General features: G+C 36.0%; 1 protein-coding gene across 11 annotated transcripts in view; it reads right to left on the bottom strand.

Moving 5' to 3' along the window:
- PUM2 (pumilio RNA binding family member 2) overlaps positions 1 to 18,143 on the bottom strand; it is a 72,197-nt gene that overhangs the window by 43,918 nt on the left and 10,136 nt on the right. For all 11 annotated transcript variants that reach the window (XM_079297910.1, XM_079297916.1, XM_079297909.1 and 8 more), the window contains one exon: positions 77 to 145. In XM_079297910.1, the coding sequence (XP_079154036.1) occupies positions 77 to 127 (51 nt within the window). In that variant the 5' untranslated portion in view covers positions 128 to 145. The remainder of the gene's footprint in view (positions 1 to 76; positions 146 to 18,143) is intronic.

Here is an 18,143-nt window from a genome sequence, read left to right as displayed (position 1 = left end):
CATGTTGCATTATTTAGACTTCTTAAACTGTATCAACATTTCCAAACCAACCCTATTTTCAGCCCTCAAAAGTTACCTCTCCCATTCCCCGAGATTCTAGGGCAAGAGCTTGAAACTCATGATTCATCTCATCCACAGATCGAACCTGTAGAGGGAAAACAAAAAGAAAAATCCATTAGTCACGTATCTTTTCAAAAGTAAGAGTTTTCAATACTCCAGAAGATTTCTGCATATTGAAAGCACACAAAAAATGTGCTTCCCAATTTAGTCTGAATATGAGTCTAGATATCCTGAACAGATACAGCTAGTGACCAATTTAATGTACCCTGCTAATATAATAATATGCAAGAAATTACAAGAGATTTAAACAGTTTAATCTCCACATATCTGTACAGACATTGCTCACTACAGAAACAGTAGCCAATATTACATTTGTAATGCATGTGGGGGAAAAAAAGAAAAGAGATGAAATTGAAAATTTGGGCATATAACATCCTTTAGAAATGAGAGGACCTGTTGCACACTCTGTTACTGAGTACACCTGGCAGCAAACAAAGAAAAGCTCACAAGGCAGGTTTCAAAACCTACTAGCAATGTGTTACTTCTAAAATATAGTAACTGCATAAATATAGTGAATATCTCTCTGCATTATCACAGTTCCTCATGTTTTCTTCCAGGAAACAGCATTTTTCCTTCCCTGCACGTTGTTCTTTTTTGTTTGTTTGTTGTAAATATGAAATGTATTTTACTAAAGTAAGAGTTGCTGCTGCAACAAACCACTTCCTTTTTCCATGGGACAGACACAATGCACGGGGCTCATTCTTTTCTGGAAAAATGGTTTCCATAAGGACTTTTCAAAGGCAGGATAAGCTTAGAAAAACAGATTTAAAAAGGAAATTCATAGTTGTTTCTTTCCCTTCCCTCCTCTCCCAATAGTGACATTTTACTTTACAGTAGGTAAAGTTATCTAAGTTCAAAGTAAAATTAGTTTGCCTCCCAACACCAGTTTCTCTTGAGGAGCTGCTTTCACCACTAAATCCATCTGTTTACACCAGCCAATAATTCAAAATGAAGTTACTCTACACAGCTGATAATACATAACTAACACTTTTCAAGAGATCCTCAAATACTAGGCAAAGAAACAATCTGGTGCTTTCAACATTCTGGCACAAACAACTCTGTCTTAGCACTGGAAAAGTGGCCAATAGACGCTCCAATCACGAAATTCTACTCCCAAACTATTGTTATTGCCTCAATCTTTCTAAGCCATTAACTTCTGAGGTTGAGTGTTTCTGTGCTTTTGACAAAGAAATTTTACAGCTCAAAGAAATATTCCCTCAAGAAGAACAATATTTTAGTTAAGATGGAGTCTGCAATCACTTCCCAACAATTTCACTGAGACAGCGAAGAGCAAATTTAGTTTCAGACTGAATTATGGGGTAGGCATATCAGCACACTGGCCTTATTCCAGTAACACTGACACTTAAGTTAATTAGGCTGATTTTATTCATTTAAAAACTGAAAGCAGATTGTAACATATCCTTAAAAAAGCTAAAGACGTTTTTCTTAAAATGACTATTTTAAAAAATAGATTCATACATTATGCAAAAACTTTTATTAGCTCCAAGGGATAATGAAATATTTGTGCATGCACATAGAAAATATAATGGTAGAAGAGCAATTAATTAAAAAGAAAAATTAGAAACTCAAACCTTGAAGACTTCTGAATTTGAATATTACATTTTCTGAAAACAATGTCTTCTACAGATTGCTGAAAGAGCTGATTATCTCAACTAGGCCTGTTCATGCTGAGGTCGTGTACTTTAGTTACAATTAACAAAACAATATTAATTTAGGTACTTCTGTCTGAATACAAAGTTTTGATCTAATGATCTCTAAACAAATTTGCAGGTAAAGCTTATACTATAAGCTAAACTATATTTACCATAAACACTACCCAAATCACTGCTAGATAACAAAAACCAAGCTTGGAAGAGGCATAATGTTTTTGGTTGTGGTAGCTTTTGGGTGGGTTATTTGGGGTTTATTTGGTTTTTTGTTGGTTTTGTTTTAACTTTCAGCTTGGTGGTGATTTAATTTGTTTGCATTTTTTTGGTGTTGCAGGACCTAATAAAAAAAGCTTGCTTTTTACAATTCAGTAAAGTCCAAAATCATGGCCACCCCTCCTTCCATGTCTCTAAGAAAATACAATCCAAGAATCAGGGTAAGAACACAGCTAACTCCTTTTACTTTCTAAGAATTATAAGAAATGCAAGTTTTATAAAACTCTAAGTTCTAGCACAATGAATATTAATTTTGCTCACTGGCCTCTTTCTCTAAAATTTTAAATTTATGTTAGCATTATCTATTGCTATCAGCAGCAAGAGAAAAAATACAGTCCTTTTTTCCATCAAAAACAACAGCCCACAAGATTCTGCCCCATATCATAAATTCGTGTTTCACAGATCATTTGCAAACTGGAGACAACACAGGAGCACCAGTATCTCCATGTCTTTCTTCAACACTAACCCAGCCCTATCACTGCAACAATAGAAGAAAATATCCAAATGACACCCAGCTGGACCTCCTATGTATAAATGCCCCCTCTCCCCAAAGAAGAAACTTTGATTGGGATTATCTGTATTAGCAAGGCGTTTTATTTTCTCTAACTTAATACCAGCGTTAACCTAATTCATAGGTTCCAGAAATAAATATTTTAATACTTTTTTTAACACAAATTCAGAACATTAAAAAAAAAAAACCCTTTTTCTATTTTTATTCATACCCTGTCATACAGAATAATTCATAAGTGGAAAAGAGGCCTGTGGAACAGAGTGCTCAACATTTACAAAGTGTTTTTCTGGTTTTCTTTGATTATCTCACTGCCTCATCCCTGGAACTGCTCGAGGCCAGGCTGGACAGGACTCTCAGCAACCTGGTCTAATGGAAGGTGTCCCTGCCCATGGCAGGGCGTTGGACAATGGCTGCAAAATTCTAACACACAGATCATTCTACAGGGCCCCCAAATTATGCATAAACAGATATTACACACTGAGCTGTCTTTAGCTCCTCACATACTGCTGTTAAGTAGGTAGATTGTCTAAAGCATTCATGATTTCTTCCCCTTTAACACACCAACAGAAAATTCTCATCTTCTTCCCCTTCTACAGGCTTTAGATACAACATGCAAGCATGTTTTAGTCCATTTTTATTGCAGCATGAGGAATGACATTTTAACACAAAATTTCTGTTTAAAAACAAAACTGTTTTAGCAGACCCTTTCTTCCTAAAGTTTACACTTCTCTCTCCTTGAAATTTAAAGTAATTGTTTATAAATCTAGAGGCCTACACAAAACCCATTCCTCTATAGAGAGTCTGTAGAGGACAGCGCTGCCACCCTTCACCCAACAGCTTTGACCATTCCCCTGAGTAAACTTTGTAGCCATCGAGGTAACTGATTCAGAAAGTTTTTTCGTTCCTTTTCCATGCATGAGAATTCCACCAGATCACCCAGCTGAACTGGGTAAAACACCACAGAGAAGAGACCACGAGGTTGGATCTGGGGAGAAGAAGGAGAGGCTGTTGGGAGAAGGTGGGACAGGAGTGTCCACTCAGCGCTGGCTACACGGTAACTCAAGCGGCAACATGAAACCGGCCCTGGGGCAGAACTCGGGAGGCAGACTGGAAACCGTCTAGGATTACCACAAGAATCACTGCTTACAGTAATATCCATTTCTGGAATCCAGGTATCCAGATCTTGGGACAACTACTCTGTCAAATAACCCTGAATCTTGCCAGACATAAGCTTGTAACCATTTTTCTTACAAAAGCAAAGAGCAGCCCCTTCTTTGAAAAAAAGGCCTGTGGAAAATAAAAAAATACAGTATCAAAGAGAAGATACGACTTTATTTTATACATCAAAAGTGGTTAAACCAGATGATCAGAAAGTAGGAAACCCACTTTCACTGCATTAAGAAATTCCAAATCCCATCCCTTCCCCGTCAGATGAATACCCTAACCTCTGTGATAAAGAAGATCTATTTTGCAGTTGAAGGTCTGTCCCAGTCCAGAAATTCAACACAAAACACCTGGGACTGGAAAGAAAGGGAAGCTGCTATTTACACTGCCAATGTTTCTGGTTTTTACTGAATTACTTCAATGCAAAATACCCTTCCAGCAGTTTTCTACAGGGGTGACTCTTCTGTAGCATTTATCTCATGTAAGATATATGCTTATAGCAGAGACTTAACATTATGAGCAACTTAAACTGTTTTGAAAACCCAATACATAGCAATTCTGCCAGTCCTACATTTAGTTAAACATTGTATTGTAAAGCCACGTCAGACACTTGACATTTTAACAACTCACAAAAAGACAACCCACCAAAAACCTTTCAGATAGGTGGCCAACTTGAAATTACTAAATAAAAATAGTATTTTTAAATATAAATATTAGACAGAAATCTAGAACAGATCAATAACAAAGGACTAGAAAGGAAAATTATACAACCAGCCCAAACTGCATATCTCCAAACCTATTATGCCATACTGCACTGAAAGGCTTTCTACTAACTGCAGTAAAGAGATTTCTACTCTATGATATTTTTGCCAAATTACCTAGAATACCCTTACTTTGGTTTAGAGGCCACCCCACAGTGCATCCAGATAACAAAAGCTGTTGAGTACTTGAGGAGGCAACTACTAGAAACACAATTGAACTGTTTTATACACTAAACACCAGCTTTGAAGCATCAGAGAACCAAAAATCCACTTAGTACCAAACTGGTTAATCAAAGTTGCTGTTCCCAAGTAATTCAAAGGTGCTGTTTTGGTAAGAGGCAAGGTTTTCTGAGGGCCATAGGGAACAGTATCATAACTGAAAATTTCATAGAATACTCCAAAGCATCCAGGCTCCTTAAGCAGTCCAAATAAAGAAGGTGCTAGGCACTTCTGACAAAAGACTTAGGCAACCAATTATAAGTTCTCACAAATATTTCTATGGGTACAATCTCAAAAGTACATCTTCCTTCAGAGTAAGCACTTAATTTTCACTGTGTTAAAATAGTGTTCTAAAACTAACTAAAACTTTTGCAGGGAAGTGAGTAATTCTTCAACTGCAATATTTTTGGCTTCTTAACTCATTTTCAGACTGAGCAGTACTATACTTCTGCATTCTATGACCCCTAGTACATCAAAGTATTCCAATAAAACCAAATTTTTCAATATAGTTGGCTTGGCCCAGCAACCACCCTCAACGTTTTTGTGCTTTATTTCCTTGTGAGCTTTGTATTGTAGTTTGAGAAGCAATCCTAGCAGCACTGAGAACATTGACAATGAGAAAAGATCAGATTTTGAGGTGGGGTTTCTGCAGCACGTTAAAGGACCAGGGGAATACACTCAACAAAAGCAGAGTCCAGTCTGCAAAAAAGCCAACTCATATTCTTTGCTTATTTTCAATAGGAACATCAATAACCTCAAACCCAGCACAGAGGAGAAGTGGATTCTCTAGGTTTTTATTAACAGCACATATAAATGTGCACATATATTGAAGTATGCTGGACAGCATCTCACAAGTCGCCACCAACTTTGGAAAATACTGATTTACTTGCATAGTCTTCTGACAACAGATGATAGAGAGGAATTATTATTATATCATCACTATCCACAAAGAAAAGCAGAGGAAAATGATGGACATCTTGCCCCCTTCCCCCCTTGTAGTTTTCAGAACTACATGATGGTTCATTGGTCTAAAAAGCCAGCTATGGACTCCAAGAAATTGCTCCCCCTAAAAATGAACTCTTGCATCACATAAGAAACTTGCCTCCTCATTTTATGGGCTTTCATGATTGTCTTTCCCACCCAGCCAGTTCAAGTTTTGCCCTAAGACTGGCAGAACTGTTTGTACAAGTTTTCCTAAACTACTGTCAAATGTCCTCAAGCTCAGGACTTTAATCTGTACAGCCAAATACTGGCAGAGCTACCAGGCTCACATAAATTTATGTGCTTGTACTGAAACCAGATTTCATAACTATTTATAACAGTTACACTGTTTGCACCATTTGAAAAGCTGAAGCAATATATTCCTACATAAATAGGGCATATAGTTTAGACTAAATAACCTTAGCAGGTTATTTAGTTTTTTAATTATGTAAGAAGTTATCCATTCAAAAGAGTTTCTAAGAAATGTACAGCACAGCAGGGAGGGCAACAGAAATTTGCAAAACAAAAAACTAGAAAGGTGATAAAAAGTATGTAATATAATTTTACAAAATAGAAGAAAAAGCCCATAAAAACTTGTCCAGTGAGAGCTTCTGTAAACAGGAAATTATTTTAAAAACTTAATTAGAATAATTGATTAAAATAATGTACTTTCTAGCTTATTATTTAAATGAGCTACAAGAAAAATAATTATTAAAAAAGGAGGCTGACTGGTCCTTTACTGCTCAGAAATCAAAAATAACTATTTTTCATGCAAGAACATGTTTTCATACAGGTTTAATCTTCAATACAAAATAGTTTAGATACAAATGCCACGTAGTTTGATGAGACTCTTCACCTTCCTCTGCTGCACACATTCTGCAACTCTCCAATGTTCCTTCATAAATACACCAGAAACAAAAAGGGAAGACAATAAATATATTCAGAAATTTGAAAATACAGTTGTGAAAGGAAATACAAATTGCAGTTTCAGTCTGAACACGCTAATTCAATTGGTGCTTGCTTACATGCATATAACTAAACTTTTTTTTCTAATTTTAAATATCTACACTTCTTGTTAAGCTGCTTCATCAGCATCACCTTTCTGGTAGCAAGTGTTACAAGTGGTGTAACAGAAGTTTAGAGGAATTCAAGAACCAGATTTCTAACCATTAATATCCTGTTCTACACAGAAAGGCTCTGACAGTGAGTAATAACTATACAGCTACTCCTATACAAGAGCATGTCATTAATTTGATGTGCTGCTGGTTTGAGATGTCAGTCTTCATTACTTCATCATTTGATATCACTCAAAAACTTTATTTAGTAAATTAAAAAACTCGGAAAAAAATATTTGAGTGTAATATACAAAATCTTTCTAGGCAATATACTATTTTAAAAAGCCTTAAAACTGCCTTTTCTGAGGATGAAAACTGTATAAACCCTAAACATATCTACACACAAGCAGGAACTAGGGACAATTTATTTCAATGTATTTTGTGGTGATTAATGAAACATAGCTTCCATTCTAATAGAGTCAACAAACTTTTCTTGAATGTGTTAAAAAGAATTGGAGCACTGGAATCCACAGGCCTTAAATCAAGTAAAAATTTCCATAATTTTCTACACTGTAATCAAAACTCTTTTTGATTATGTGTTTTCTTTAGAAATCTCAACTGTCTTTACTTTTCTACCAAGAAATCTAAAACAGAACATCTCCCCTATGCAGATGTCTGAAAAGTAAAAAAAAAACCACAAAAAACCCCCCCAAAAACCCCAGACTTTAAATTTCTGTTTGCTAAATTACAGGGTTTTAACACCATGTTAAAAACAATGTGATCCTATGGAATCCTATGGAACGTAACTCCTTTATAAACAGTATCATGTATATGAAAAAAATTACTTCATATATATATATACATACACATGGACCACACCCCTATTGAAAGTGAGGCTGAGAGAATTCTGAAAGTCATTCTAACAGAATTTCCAGGAAACAGTTTTATTTTGTGTTATTGTGGAGCTGATACCACAAACATTCCTCCCACCCTCAGCAACTGATATGTAATAATCCCCTTCTTCAGAGCAGTTACTTTCAGTTTGTTTACTCCAGAATACTGAAGATGCGCTTACCACACAAAATATTAATTTTTCAAGGATTTAGTTTTTAGTAACAATACATAGAAAAACAGAAGCTCTCCCAATAATCTCTCCCTGTTCAGAAGTTTTGAGCATCACGAGTTCTTCTCCCTCATAAGCCAGTACCATTTCAACAAGCTGTTGAACTTTCAGGTTTGTTTTGCTTTTTTCCCCTCCTGAGCAGGCAAGAAGAAATACCAACACAGTCTGATCTTCTCAAAATAGGGGCTACAACCACAGATAAAACTATCAAGTTCTTATGCAATGAATCATACAAAAAAAAAAAATCAACAAAAAAAATTGGAATTCTTAGACCTCTCATGACTCCTCATTCCACTACAAATAACTAGCTTTTGTAAAGAAAGAAGTTGTGTGTTGTGTCAGCACCTCTGTACCCTCAGCATAAAATAACAGTGAAAAATCCCAAGGTTTCAAAGTATGTCAGTCTGCTTCAAAATCCACCTTTAATTTTTTTGAGCTTTTAAACTCTGCATAACCTCAAGGAGAGGCAGGGAATAGTAAAACATATTTCTTTTGGTGTGTTTTTTTAGTTCCTCCCTTGCTACATGGAAGCATATGTGTCTTCTACTTATCTGTCTACAGCAGGTGAATGGACATTTAAAGAATTGCTGTTATCAATTATTTCAGCTGTTTTCTAAGGATGTTCTCTTTGGACAACATGTATTTAAACTACCTATAGATTTCTACACTTGCCTAAAAACTGAAAAAAACAGCCAGTTCTAAAAAAAAGAAACAACTAGGGACTAACTCAGTAAGCCTCCCTTCTAATTCACTATGAGTTGTAGCATGGCTTAGGACATTAATAGCTCATTAAATGCTGGCTGGCATAGTCCTTCAAAAGAAGCAAAAGACAGTCTAAAATAACACCAAAGATTTTATACCAATGACAGTAAACAAAAGTTGAAAAAAAAATTAAGTACACTATTTAGAAGTCAAATTGAAGTGACAAAAGCTTTTTAACAAAAATTAGTTCAAAGACTGATACTGATACATCTGTGCTTCAATGGATTTAAAGCCAAATAATTCAGCTTTTTCACTTAAGAAACCAAAAGTTTAAGAGCAGTTACATGCAAAAACTGCTGTCAGTACATGAACAGGCACATTACACAGGGCAGGCAAAAGCAGTAACTGGATAAAAACAAGCTACATTGGTATTATCATCTAAAAAATATCAGATGGTGATTTTATGACCAAAATCTCTGGTTAGATGTCTAAACTCCACATTATTCATCATCACAGAAAATAAAATATTCCCTGAAATCACTTACTCAACTACATGCTTCCTTTCACTATTTATCCACTTTACTTTTCACTTCAACTTTACACTGAAGAGAAAAACAGCTTTTACAACTTCATGAAGACACACAAGAGCCTTCTTCACTGTGACTTTAGTGTAATTGGTACCAAATCAAGGGAGTTCAGAAAGCTAAATGCAGCTCCTCTGTGCAATACAGCAGTGCCATATTTTCAAAACTACCAATTTTAAATCACATTTTAAAAAAAGGCAAACAGATAAGAACTTAGATTAAGCAAAGAACTAACACTAAACCATCTTTTCATTTTCTTGACACCATGAATTATGTTAGGAAATGAATAAGAACACATCAAGAAATTTGCTGCAAATACAAAACGCTTGAATGCCTATATGCAGTTATTTTTAGCCAAGTTTACTGGCTCCCACAACCTGGATGTCATGTAAAACTCTCCTAGAATGCCTAAAGCAAATTTTAACTAAAGTTGCTGTCAGCAATTCCTCACAGACCTGAATGGATTGTGTGCAAAGCCACTGCTGCACAAGCACACACCATAATTTATCTGTATGTAAATCCAAGATAATGCACAGCTGACCACACACTATTTGTTTGCTGTAATATCAAACCAGGCTCTCCCTATGCTAATTACTGAATAAGCACTAAAGTATGAAGGACTCTGCTTCAAAGACCTCTAAGTGTAAGACATATTACAAAGAACAAGAAACCAAATAGGTAAAGTGAGAATAAAGCAATCATTCACATGAAGACATTCGACAATGCTTGCCAGGCATTTGCAGACATCAAAGCAGGTGGAAATATAAAGGAATATGTTGGACAGCAAAAGAACACTGGTGAAGATATTTAATCAAGAAATGACTAATACAAAGTCCACATGCAGGAGGTAGCAGTGACACCACAGGACACAATATGCACTGGGGGGGAACTGGTCATGTTCCTCATTGTCTGAAACCATCACCTGCAGCTCAAAATTCTGATTAAAAGGTCAGAAACTGTGCAGACACACAGAAACAGCAAATGTGATTGGAAGAAGTGATTAAGAAAATGAGTCTCTAAAGCATACAAGTCACACAGAACAAACTTGCTTGCACAGTCAGGTGACTGAAATTACTCTCCTTTCCCTGCCCTGATGACATTAAGCTGCCTATGCCACACACCACATGCTGGAAAATAGTAAAAACACAAACCAAGTATCTGCAAAAATCAATGCTGTAATTTTCTTCTCTCTATCTAGGGAAGTGCTCTAAAGCATATCACTGAAAATTTCTCAGTGCTTTTCTTTCAGTCCAATTACATGAAACCAAGTTGCAATACACCACAAAATACTCCTTTTTCAGCTACTTCAAATCAAAGGGAGGGGAAAGACAGACACATTTCCTCTTTCCAGCTATGTCTACTATCAGAACTGAGAGTCACAAGCAGGCAATAAGGTGATATCTCACTAAGCAAGTTGCAAGACATTCAATTTTTTTAACAGAAGAAAAGGCCCCACCTTACAATTCACTCAAAAAACTCACAGTATTTGCCCCATCTCATGCAGCACTACTATGACAGAAAAATCTCACCAGTAATGTATTAAACAAGATGTTTTAACAGGGAACAGATTTTCCAAAACAGGAATCAAATGCCCTCCCCTTCAGCTCTCCTCTAGGCACAATAGAAAATTCTGTCAGTCTAAGAATTCTTTTCCTAGTTTGTGAGGCTTGAAAAGTTTTTTTGCAAGTTTGAGAAGCTGCCTAAATCATACATTCAACAACCATAATCTGAGTGTCTAGTTTGGTGGAGCTAAATGCTACTGGAACTAAATGATGACAGCAGCAAACTCAAAATTAAACCAGAGCAAACCCAAGCACAGAAAGATAATACTTACACAAAAAAGTTACTGGAGAACTTGTTGCTTGCAGAAACAGAAATAAATGATTTTGAGAACAGATTGAGTGCAATGTTAGCTTTACAGGGAGAATAACCCCATCAATCAGCTAAGATAAAACTTGAGCTATTACAATGAAAAACTAGCAATTAAAGTATTTATATGTTGTATAGGTGATTAACATTAGAAAAAGTCTTAATTTGTTTATGGAAATTATTTTGGAATCACTTTAAAATAGTTATATTTCACAACTACACTTTACTTGTAAGGTGAACTAAAATTTGCAAACAAAGATAGGAAGTAAAAATAGACTGTAAGCATATTTAGATTTCTAGGGACAGTTTTAAGTAAAATCTATAAAAGGAAGAACTAATGATTGAGGAAATGCAATTCCCACTGTAAGGTTAAGAAACAGATTATGTTGTTCTCAATTTGAATGAAGAGATTATGTTCATTGTTTCAAGGGATGGCAACATGACTGTGAGGTCTCATATGGGAAAATGATTTCCCAATTTCTATTGCACAAACATATTAGTCTATCTTATTTGAACAACAAACAAAATCTTATTAAAAACAAGTCAGACTTTTTGCTATGAATTTGCTGTTTCATCCTGTTAAGTATTTGCACATTTTGCTAGTTTAATAGCATCTATATATTATCTTATGACTATATTAGTTCTAATAGACCCCACAGAAGTCAGATGGCTTCTTGCAAAAACTGAAACCAACAGCTTCTCCTCCAGACCACAGAAGTATCAAAAAGCTCTTGAACTCAGTAAGACTCTCCCCTTTGTTCTCTCCTCTTCCCCTCCAAGGAAGGGTTTTTCATTGTTACAGCAGCTACTCACAAAACTTTGAGATGTTTGTCAATTCTAGCACAAAGGAGTTGCAGCAACTGAAGCTTAAATGAAACTTTGTGTAAAGACACATTTAGGCTCTTTTGTTTATAGCACCACTACCCTTTGGATTTTTGAAGAAGGCTGCTACAGCCGAAGCTTTCCTCTTGACAGTCTTGCTTATCAACTCTTGCTTCTTCAAAAGCAAGAAGCAAAGACACCCAGGTCATGTTAAAATTCACAACTCAAAATAATTAAATTAAACTAATGAAGCATTTAACTGCTTTTGTGATGAGGGAGGGAAGTATACGGAGCTGAACTTGGAGAAGACAGGACAAATAGCCTGGGCAGTACCACACTGCTATAGATGTTTGCTTCAGTATGTAGGAAGAGCATCCACAGGTAGTCCCAACATCCTAAAAAATATATCCTGACTTTACAAAAAACTTCTTCTCTGTAACTCCAAATATTACATACTGATCGATGATCACTAAGCCTTTTGATCCTAGACAGTTCTTCATTTCTGAAATGATGTGAATTAATGACAAACAGATCACTAACCTATCTGCAGCCCCATGGGAAAGTGAACAAAAGGATGATGCCACAGCACACAGCAGTCTTCTCCAAATGCTCTGCTACCAGAGACTGAAATTTTTTTTTGGTGTCGAGGGAAAGAAAAAAAAAGTCAAAACCTCAAGTGAAATAGTTTTTCATATTTAGCTCATTATCCTTTATAACTATTTTCACTATTAAATATTCTAGAGAAATATTTCTGAGAGTCAGAGATTATTATTTCCAGATTAAGGAGTTGATATTTAACTTTGCCAATGACTGGATGGTCACTGCTGTTCTAATATGGAAGGTGTCAATGGTGGTGTGATGACTCAAGTTAACGGTGCTGGCTTTGGCATTTTGTACTGAGGAGCTGTGCATCCACTATCTTCAGCTGAGTGTCCAAAGACTTTTGGCTATCACCTCTCATGCAGAGCATGCTCCTCTAGCCTCTGCCCTCTTCTATGCTGCAAATTATTGTTTAGAGACTCCCACTCGGCCTGCAAAGTAGTTCAAGTCTCTGAAGTGTTGGCCATTAATAACTGCTGTCCTTCACTTCAATTTTTATTGCTGTAGCTGAAGCAGATACAGTAGAACACAATAGATTTATAATATTAGCAATTTGTGTATTTCTGTGTCTCTTATGCATTCTGCTATGTGTTCTTATATGTTCTGAAATGGTGTTAGTTCTTTGCCAGTGGTTGGTTAGTTTGGACACTAACGTGTCAAATGTACACTTAGCAAAAGGAATTTTCCATTTCAACCAAGTGTTGAATTCAATTCCACATGGTGTGTTTAAATTTCTTGCTCTTCTCTTAAGTGTGTGTGCCACCTGGAGTTCTTCCACTAGTCTTGATAATTTTGAAATTAGGGCACACTAAGCCTCAATACTACATGGATCTCCAGGATAACCCACTTGATCTTTCCCTGGGCTCTCAAAGTCTTCCAATGTTACTGTGAATTAACATATAATAGAATATTTCAGCTGGAAGGAATCATCTGATCCAACTATTTGATCAATTCAGGGCTGACCAAAAGTTAAAGCATCTTATTAATGGCATGAACTGCCTTCCAACTATTGACACTTCATTGATAATTCCCATAGTTCATTCCTCAGTAATGCCTTATAAGGAACACTAACAAGCAATTCCTCAGTCTTCACCCACAGTAAAAATTAAATATCCTACTAGACAAATAATTATCTTTATTAAAGACATTGTCTTGCTTTATGTTCAGTTCTTTTGAAGACATTTCAGATGGCTTTCAGAAGATCAAGATAATGTTGCACTGGTCTTCCCAGGAATTAATTTCTTGCAATTAATGAAGTATATTTATCAACTTCTTATTCTCTTACCGAGATTCTTTAGCACTTTAACTAATTTAAAGATTCTTCACAATCCATTAGTGACTCCAGCCAAGCTGATCTGCTTGTCTTGTGGCCCTCAACAACTCTCTCGACTTGCTTCTATGTATCACCCAGTGTCAGTTAAAAAGTATCAGCTACCTTCTGGTATGAAAGTATATACAAGGTTTTTCCACGTGCTTTATTTACTCGAAATAACCAGTTAATGCCTTAAAACTCATTGGACTTATTTAACAGAAGACTGAAGACCATCCCTGGAAAACTGGATGGAGTGCAATGCTGGGGAGAAGCTCCTGGGGTTTTGGTGGAGAGCTGGGGCTGTTCAGCCTGCAGAAGGCTCTGAGGAGACCTTTCCCATGAGGATGGTGAGGCACTGCCATCAGTTGCTCAGAGAGGCTGTGGCTCCCCTATCCTTGGAAGTGTTCGTAGCCAGGCTGGAGGGAGCTTTGAGCAACCTGGTCTAGGGGGATGTGTCCCTGCCCATGACAGGGTGAGGGGCTGGAACTGGATGATCTTTAAGGTCCCTTCAAATCCAAATCATTCAGTGATTCTTTGAACATCAGACATTACAAGATGTTTATCTACTATATTTGCTTCTATTAGCTTTCTTTCCATTTTTTCTTTGGATGCATTAAAAAAATTCTATTTTTAATATATTAACCAACACAGTCTATGTAGTAGACAGAGAACACAATCCCAGCTGAACTCATTCTACTTTTTGCATAAATATAAATTTTAGAAAACCCATTTCTTTAGTACATCTAGCCCTATACTTTTCTGTTCTTAAAAAACAAAACAAAAACCCCCAAAACAACAACAAAGCAACAAACAAAAAAAACACCTCCAACAAAACAGTAACCTCCATCTTATCTAAATCCCAAAGAATACTGGTACACAGAACTCAAACCAAAACATTACAACAGAGAAGTCCTCTGATCTGTCCTTGATTTCTGCTGGTGTATACTGCCATGAAAGAATGAGAGCAAATGAGTCAAAAAATGGCACAACAGTAAGATGATGATTACAGTCAGCTGAGAGCAGCTTTCCCTTTACCAAATCTTTATAATGTACAGAACCACTGAAGCACTTAAAAAATTACCAATAGTTCCTCTGCTTCCCCCACTCAGATTACCAGAAAACACACACGAGGTTCATGACATTCAAATGAGAGGAATCCAGAAGTACTTGGATGGACCTAACTGAACTAGCCAAAGCTGCTGATAAAGGTATGGCTCTGATAATTGGGGATGGAAAGCAGGTGGCAGAAGGGAGATGCAACTCTTACTCAGCATTTACTGATTTGTGAATAATTTTACCTATACAATGTATCAGCCTTGAGAAATGCTAGTGGAAATCGGCACCACTAGCTGTGCAATTTATAGCGAGGAAAAAATCATCTTCATTCTCAGGAAGTGTATCCATATGGATAAATAAAATACTGTAGAATTTTAGATTTACAAAACTGCTTTATGGCTTCTGTACAATTAATAAAGAATGCAATACAGCACAAAGTGGGATGTCAGGTAAAAGGCTTTCTATTTTGTTATGTAGGTCAATATAAGAGAAAGAAAATAGTAAAAGGGAAAGCCAGAAACAAAATGCCAAAAGAAACTAAAGAATGAGGAAGGTGACAAAGAAGATGACCCAACAGGCAGTCTGCTTGTAAGGTCAGAAAATTTTGTTTACTTACATTTGCTACATTTACATTTCCTATACTTACTACATTTTTTGAGTACAGTGCCTGTGTGCTTGGGCTTGGGAAGATGCAAAAAGTTTCCTGTAGACCTAAACTGTGGCACACTATCAGAATCCTAGGGAAGAAAATAATTCCTACCTTCAAATCCAAACAAAAGTTTTTAAAAGAAACTTGGGAATCTGTATCAACCATTTGAGAGTAAAAGGTTTAAAACTGATTTTTTTTTCTCTAAGTTACCATACACAAATGGAGAGTCACATTTTAATCTACACTTAATTCTATTTCACCTGAATAAAACATTCTTATCTCTAAGTGTAACAACTAAGACTCAGTACTAAATGCATATTACTTCTCATAAAGCCTACCAGAAGTGAGTGCCTTCTCAAACTGAACCAACTGCTTTGCATAAGTTCAAAACTAGTTATTTTATCATATTCTGATAAAAAACAGGCATTCAGAGAAATATGATATAGTTATGCAAGTTAAACAAATGGTTCCAACTGAATATTTCAAAATTATTTTATGCAGTTTTATGTATAACTGCTTTAATAAAATTAATGGCAAGTTTCAGGTTGTATTATTACAGCCTTGAAAAATCAGCTTAATTCACACATATTGTTCTTAAATGTGTGGATTTGACACAAAAAACAGCAACTGTTCCAGTGAAAAGCAAATCAATGACCTACTGTATGACTTACATGAACAGCAACTCCTGTGGGCCAGCATGCTTGCCAGACACACAGCTGCCCTCCAGCCTGCTGCTGGAAGAAATTCCAACTGTGGCATGGAGAACATCCACTGAAAGGCACCTGGATACTGGAAGCCCCTGACACCCCAGTTACAGGATGGTGTGAGGAGTGTTTCATGTGCTTCCACCTGAACTGGGCTCTGATGTTAGAGCAGTTACTGCTCCAGCTGGGGCAACCCCTACTCCAACCCCCCTGGCTTCTGGACCAAGGCTCACGTGCATCGTGCCTCTGGTCTCCAGCCAGGAAACTTCATCCATGCCCAGGACGACACAAGAACTCCACATACAAAGCTTAAAAGAAAAACTCTTGATAACATAAAAGGCTCTCCTACCTATCTTTAAATATATAGCTCTTATAATTAAGACTGGGGAAAAAAACCAACCAAGTCTAGGCAATACAAGAACAATATTTACAGGGAAATATATTTACTGATTCAAACTTTGAAACTTAAATGCCACTGCCAAACTAGAGGTCCAAAGGAAAAAAAAAAAAAAGCACAGCAGAAGTTTTTACAAAATATATTAAAATGGTAGAGCTCGATACATTATATATGCTTGCTCACATATTTCCTTACTAAAAAAAAATCAAAATATAATTTTCAATCACAAAGGCAGCAGTTTCTTTTACATTATTACTCAGCATGATGTGTAAAACCACTAATTCTGTTTTACTGCTATGTCTGATTCTATAATTAGTAGACTATGTAACAAAGTAGCACAGAACACTTCTCTATCTGAACTACATCTCACAGCCCAGCCTCAGTTGTTCCTTCAAATGTGCTAAGCCACATAACATTCTAACAGAAAAACTCACATTAAATGTCTCTAACCCACATAGCAGTACATGTGAAGGTATTAAAAAAAAATAAAGATTTCAGACTCGGATTAAAATTAAATTCATCAGCTCACTTGTGAAACATTTAAGACTTGGCTTAAAACAATTATAAATGACAATAGCAAAGTACTCTGGTATCAAAAAAATCCTCTCAGGAACAAATACTTGTCTCTGCCAGAGCAACCACACTTAATGATCTCCACACATTCCTGATCTACCATAACTGACATACTATCAGCCTTTTAGTGTGTGAATGGACATAAATAAAACCCAAAATACTACATACAACATAAAATAAGTACTTTTAAAGGGAGAAAAAAAAAAAACTATTGAAGTCCAAGAAATGTCTTATTTTTCATGCTAAAGGCAAGCGGTAAGTCCAATTAAAATCTAACATATGTAACAGTACTGATAAGACAAAGTAGCTTTAGATCTTGCACTACTCATTACTTAAATCAGACTACAACACTTAGATCTCAAATATAGACAAAAGCCAGTCCTTTAATCCGTCTACACAATTCTACCTTATTCACTGAGCCTTACAGACTACCAAATGTCACATCTTTAAGGAAAAATATAATATATAGACAGTTACACAGTAGAAGTATTTTTTTAATAATCTTGAACAATCTTGGTTTTGTGAGTAATGCAAGATCTAAAGCTACTTTGTCTTATCAGTACTGTTACAGTAGATATTTGCTTATTGTCAAAATACCATAGTAACTTGAGTTCTGCAACTTCTTCAGACTACATAATTAACTCATCACTGTACCACAACATGGTACCATGTATCACTGTACAAATAAAATTGAAACAATATATATCACAGAGGAGACAAACAGAAGATACTTGAAAAATATGAGTCAAGCCAGACTCCTCATTTTTAGATCAACTACACAATCATTTCCAGCAAGTCTAGCTTTGTGTTTAATCAATACACACACGTGAAGAGTTACAGAACTTAATGCAGCTTTTAAAAACTCACTTCCTCTTTGAAGAGATTTATGATCTAATTCTACATGAAACTTCATAGCAGCCATGCAAAATGATTATATGACTAGTTCATTCAATCCACCACCCATTACTCTTCCTAAAAAACATGGATGAAATTCTAAT

This window comes from Erithacus rubecula, assembly GCF_903797595.1.
Source record: "Erithacus rubecula genome assembly, chromosome: 2".
NCBI classification, from domain to species: Eukaryota; Metazoa; Chordata; class Aves; order Passeriformes; family Muscicapidae; genus Erithacus; species Erithacus rubecula.
This window is presented reverse-complemented; position numbering and strand designations above follow the sequence as displayed.